The sequence below is a fragment of the Pteropus vampyrus genome, unplaced genomic scaffold (genome assembly GCF_000151845.1).
Source record: "Pteropus vampyrus isolate Shadow unplaced genomic scaffold, Pvam_2.0 Scaffold120, whole genome shotgun sequence".
Classification (NCBI taxonomy): domain Eukaryota; kingdom Metazoa; phylum Chordata; class Mammalia; order Chiroptera; family Pteropodidae; genus Pteropus; species Pteropus vampyrus.
This window is the reverse complement of record NW_011888901.1, coordinates 4,732,550-4,738,549: the sequence shown is the minus strand read 5'-3', so window position 1 is coordinate 4,738,549 and position 6,000 is coordinate 4,732,550. Positions and strand designations below refer to the sequence as shown.

The 6,000-nt window shown below is 34.1% G+C and overlaps 1 protein-coding gene across 5 annotated transcripts in view; it reads right to left on the bottom strand.

Moving 5' to 3' along the window:
* The window catches only part of EPB41L5 (erythrocyte membrane protein band 4.1 like 5), a 152,691-nt gene that overhangs the window by 25,781 nt on the left and 120,910 nt on the right, over window positions 1–6,000 (bottom strand). For all 5 annotated transcript variants that reach the window (XM_011366100.2, XM_023534120.1, XM_011366101.2 and 2 more), the window contains 2 exons: window positions 2,956–3,046; window positions 1,145–1,219 (listed from right to left, as the gene is read on the bottom strand). In XM_011366100.2, coding sequence (XP_011364402.1) covers window positions 1,145–1,219; window positions 2,956–3,046 — 166 coding nt within the window. The remainder of the gene's footprint in view (window positions 1–1,144; window positions 1,220–2,955; window positions 3,047–6,000) is intronic.

Below are 6,000 nucleotides of genomic sequence, written 5' to 3'. Positions count from 1 at the left end.
ATTACAGTTCTAATAACTGAGAAATCTGTAAGTGTACTAGAACAGATAGCCCATATGCAGAATGGATAATACTCTAAATTTGAATTAAAATAAAGTATTCTAAATTTGTAGGGAAGGGAAAACATACTAGTGATACAAAAAGAAATTTTTCTTCAATTTGATTTTCATCACTGTATCACCTATCCACTTATGATAAGAAGAACACATACAGAAAGGGTTCTGAGACTCAGGGATTCCTTCTCCAGGCTTCAGGCCATCTTGCATTAATCTTAGAAGTTATCTCTTTTGTGTTTATAAAGGATTATTATGGCTCAGTATTGCCACTATGCTTTTTATATTCTTCCTGCTCACTTTTCCAGACTTGTGATTAATTCTTATCCTTTGATAAAGTCTATTTACTGATGTAATGTGGTGGTTCCCAAAGGGGGCTCTCAGACCATAGCTGCATCACCTGGATGGAACGTATCAGAAATTAACTTCTCAGAAACTTTGAGGGTGGAGTCTAGCAATCTGTATTTTAATCACCTCCAGGTGATTCTTTTACACACCTAAATTTGAGAACTAATGATCTAAGCAAACATTCAACACCATAAAAAGTACCACCTGTACTTCTAAGCCTTCCAAATGACATCTAGTTCCAACATCAATTTGTCATATTACTTATAAGGCACTAAATGAGTTACTTGATACCTTTCACCCGACTAGGCTATAAGTGTCTGGGGGGAAGGATTATGGTCATAGTACTTAACACCGTATCTCTCATACTACAATAATAATCGATATGTTCAATGCCAACCATTCTTATGCTCCCGCCTTTCTGTAAATTTTTTTAAAAAATTAAATACGTCCTTATTGTCTTAACTCTTTAGAAGGTGGTTTATCCCCACATGTTTCCTCTTGTTATTTAGTAGGGTGCTGAATTACAAATAGGCTTATAGTAGTGACACACTATACAGTGACACACAAATTCAAACTGGTAGAATTTTATAGTACAGAAAGACAATGCTAACTGGTTATTGAAATATGAACTCTTATTAAATGAAAAGCTTTACTAAATTGTTAAAAAGTCAAAAGTTGGAATCTAGCAGGAACATTTTTCAGAACAGAAATTCCTTTCCATCTTGCTGTTTTAAGGCAAATTTACCTGAGGTGTGACTGTGTGGTCAATTAGATTCTCAGTTAGAGATAAAAGCAAGGCATCTAATTCATCTGTAGTATCCTATGGAAGACAAAACATACATTGTTGTTAAATGACCCATTAATCATCAGACTAATTTTTTCCATATCTTCTCAATTTATAATTCTGACCCAGGCCTGGTTGGCTGGTAACCTTTAAACAAAAAGAAACATTCAGGAATAATGGTTATTAGTGATTCCGCTTTTGCCTGGAAGGGAACCTAGACTACAATCAGAATTGAAAAAGCTAGGTGTTATGTGAATTTGCATATAGCTATTCCTTTTGGTGAGACAAAACTTGGGTAGGGTTAAAACTGTTCTGGCTCTTAGACTAGAAAAGAGAGGTAGAAAGTTTAGCATAGGAGACAGCTGAGTAAAGGAGATGCTTGAATTCCAAATGCTTCTTTATCCAGATATATAGGTACTTCACTGTTTGTAAAACAGAAGAATATGAACTTTCTCCCATAAATGTTAATTAATATTTTTTGTTTAATTAGTTTTTGAAGTACTTTACAGAAGACAAAGTTCTATATTGTAGAATGTGCGTGCATGTGTATCTGTTTTTTGGAGGTAGGAAGAATTTTAAAAGTATAAAATTCCAATCTAGAAATAAGAGAAAAAATATCTAATGTATAGTACATAACAAAAAAGTCTCTTCATTTATATAATTCTATTTCTATCTATTTGCCTACAGGCCATGGTAAATCTCTTGTTCATGTTTCAATATTCAACTTAATTTTAATCACACACATGAAAAAACTGTTCTCTCTCTTCTCACATCTCCCTCCTCTTATCCCGCCCCCTCCCACCCTGTGACCTGGGTGAGTCCCTCAAATCATCTTGTGCATATTGCCACCACAATGTATTAAAATTCTCTATCCCAACTATAAGCAGTTTGAAAGCAAAAACCATGTTTCAATCATTTTGAATTTCCAAAGCCTAGCATGCTGTCTGGTACAGATTATATATGCAATATACCTTTGAACTAAATGTCTTTCTCTGTTCCAAAAGCATATCAGTTTCCACTAAACAATTTTCAATGACCAATCAAAAACGTCAATATATCTTTTTAGAATTTTAAGTAACAGGAAGGAAGATTCTGGTTTTTTTTTCTAACCCAAAAGTCTAAAAAGATTATAGACCTAAGTATTAACTATACATTGTCTTAGGGTAGTGGGAATACACGATTTCTAATTCTTTCTTTTTATGAAATATTTGGTAAATTTTTATAATAAATGTGCTTACACACAGAAGAGAAAAATGGTAAATGTTCATTTCCAAGGATATTTTTCATTTAACTTGCAAATTAAAGCATTCACTGAGCAACGAACTAGGTTTCTATGATTTTAGAATTGATGAGGGTATGGCAAGTGGATACCGGAAAGGCAGGAGCTGCAATGAGCTGGTTATACTGCAACACAATGACAGGTTGCTGTTATTTCAGGAAGTTTATTTCAATCAGCAAATATTTAGTGCCTACTATATGCCAGGTATCATTTGATATACTAGGAAAGCATAGCCAGCATTCAAAAAACAAAAATACAAGGACCACCCCAAAACAAAAATATTCAACAAATAACAGAAAATCTGGAGAAGAGACTCTGAGATACTCTTGTGAGGGATTTGACATTGGATTCTCCCCAGAGAATTCAGGCTCAATGCTTTTCTCATAGCTCAAGGGCTGGTGTCAATCAGAAATTACTAGCTATCCATGGTTGTACTACAGGATCAACTCAGCACAGTCTTTGTAGAAACCTTCAAAAGTAAAATTATTGTTACCTTTAGAATAGAACCATTTTCTGCAGGTGTGGTATGCACTGGAGGAAGAGAATCTTCAGAGAGTGGCACATCATTCCCATTAAATACGGCACTGGGAAGAAAACATAAATTTACATAAGGAGAACCTAGACGGGCATAGGTAGCATTTTCAAAGAAAGGACTTGGGAAAAAAGAATAAAAATTTCATGTAGCGGAAGAAGAAATTACAATTTGTGAAGACCATAACAGCAGTCAGCATTATACTCATATGCCTTTGTGAAACCCTTCCTCACCCACCCCATAACAATTTGTAAATCTAGGTCAGGCTCATTCACAGATGGATCAAAATTGTGGGCTACTTTGCTTCCCTCCTAAATCTCGCTAATAAGACAGAAAAGATTAATTTTGAAAAGAAAGACAGATACACACAAAAAAATACAGGTCAATAGATTAATGTTTAAAAGTTGTTATCAAATACATAAAGAAAAATCTCAGTGAAACAGAAATTATACAGAATAACTGAGATAAGAGAGAACAGTCAGGAACCATAAGGAAAAGCCATCATTTAAAGATACAAGCTGGAGAGCTTTGCTGCAGAAAGTAGAAGCAACATCTAGTGCTCCAGATATTACAACAGGACTAGCCAGGTGAGAGGATGCCAGAGAATCTGTTACTTGTAGGCCTGGCAGTAATGGCAAGGGGGTCTAACCTCAGATAAAGATAATAAGAATAGGAGCAGTCTTACAGATGGCTTCAACACCAGTGAGGAAAGGGGAAAAATCTAGTCAAAAGGTCATCATCCACTAAAGTAACATCTCCAACAGGAAATCCAAGTCCTTTCTAATACCACTGAAAAGTGTGCAAGCAATAGGAGCAGTTCCTGTCTAGTCTTACAAGGAGCCTGAGAAAAATAAGAGATAAATCCCAGATTGGAAAAGACATAATTAGTGAAGTGGAAGCTAGGACTGTTGCATCCACAACACTGAGGCAAACAGAGACAAAGAGATTAAAAAAAAAAAAAAGAAGGAATAATATGAGAAACAGAGTAGTGAACAGGATGTTTCAACTAATGGATACCAGATATTCGAAAAGATAATGGCTTATGATATTCCAGAACTGAAAAAAGACATAGGTCTTTAGATGAAAAGACCACCTTGAATATTAATAAGAATAAAAAAATAAACTTATTCTTAGACATACAGTAATGAAAATGCAGAACATCAAGAATAAGCAGTAAAACCTAAAAGTTACCAGAGGAAACAAAATAACTTTGTGCTTCAGAAAGAAGAAACAGCTCAGACAAAAGGAGCTGATCTAAGAAACAATGAGCATTAAAAGTATGTTTTACAATGAATTCACCCAACCCTTCAAGAAAAGATTTGTCTTATGTAGTTTACACTGCTGCCAAACATGGAAAGAAGCAGATGAAAAGCTCCTGCATCCATTTTGCTCAGCATTCCCACTCCTAGGTATACACCCTAAAAAATCTTCACAACACATGTGTATATGGAGGAACATACACAATGTTAATTTGGAACAAACGTTTGTCCATTAATAAAAGAGTGAATAAACTGGTTGACTCATGTAATGGCAATTAATATGAAGGAACCATGGATAATTTTTTTAAAATACAGATATGTCAAAATAAAATCCACTGAATTATACACTTTAAATGGATGGATTGTATGGCATCTGAATTATATTTCAAAAAAACTGTTACTACAAAAATAAATCATCTGAATAGATTTCTCCAAAGAAGAAAAGATGTTCAACATCATTAGTTCTTAGGTATATGAAAATCAAAACCACAATGAGATACTACCATTTCATACTTACCAGGATGGGTATAATTTTAAAAATAAAGAATGATAAGCATTGGCAAGGATATGGAGAAAGTAGAACCCTTATATATTGTTGGTGGGAATGGAAAATGTAGCTGTTTTGGAAGACAGTTTGGCAGTTCCTCAAAAAGTTAAATATAAAGTTATCACATGACTCAGTAATACCCCTCCTGGGTATATATTAAAGAGAACTGAAAGCAACATCTCTATAAAAATTATTTATGTGAATGTTTATAGCAGCTTATTCAGAATAGCCAAAAAGCAAAAACAACATAAATGTCCATCGATTGATAAATGGATAAACAAAAAGTGGTATGTCTATTCACTGGAATATTATTCAGCCATAAAGACGGATGAAGTACCAGTACATACTACAATATGGATAAACGTTGAAAACATTAGGTTAAATGAAAGAATCCAGACACAAAAGGCCACATATTGTATGATTCCATTTACATGAACTGTCTGGAGTAGGTAATTCCGATAGAGACAGAAAGTAGAATAGTGGTTGCCAGGTGATGCAGGGGAGGGCAAGGATGAATGCGGAGAGACCAAATGGGTGTGGTGTTTCTTTTAGGGGTGATGACAATATTATGGAATTAGATAGTGGTAATGGTTGCAAAAATTTGTCAATGTACTAAAATGCACTGAATTGTACACGTTCAAAGGGTAAATTTTATAGTATGGGCATTATAACTCAAAAAAATAAAAGAAAAATAGTCTAAAAACAGTCTAAATCTACAACAGCAAAATGTAAAAATGTGACAAAGCTTGATATCTGGTACATCGATATATACTATACAATCTCCATAGTTTTTTTCTGTGCCTGAAATATTTCATTTCTAAAAAGCAAGTATAGTAATTTTTTAAAACACTGTGGTATGGCATGGGCAAAAAAACAGCTTACCAGTAAAGGGAAAGGCCCAGAAATAGATCTAAGTTTAAACAATAACAGTATATTTTAAAGAATGCATTTCAAATCCTAGGATGTGGGGAGCAGATTATTGAAAATATTGAAAGCCATTTAGAAAAATAAAACTGGAAGTAAGCTGAAGTATATTCTATACTCTTTCCAGCTCTAAGTGTTCAATGAAATTGGGAGGTCCAATGCCCATTATCCTCCTCTAGGCAAAAAAGAAAAAAAAGAATGAGGTTATTCTAAAAAGATCTGATAATAACAATAGTATTAACAATGCTGTGGGCCAACTGATTTATTGGAATTAGT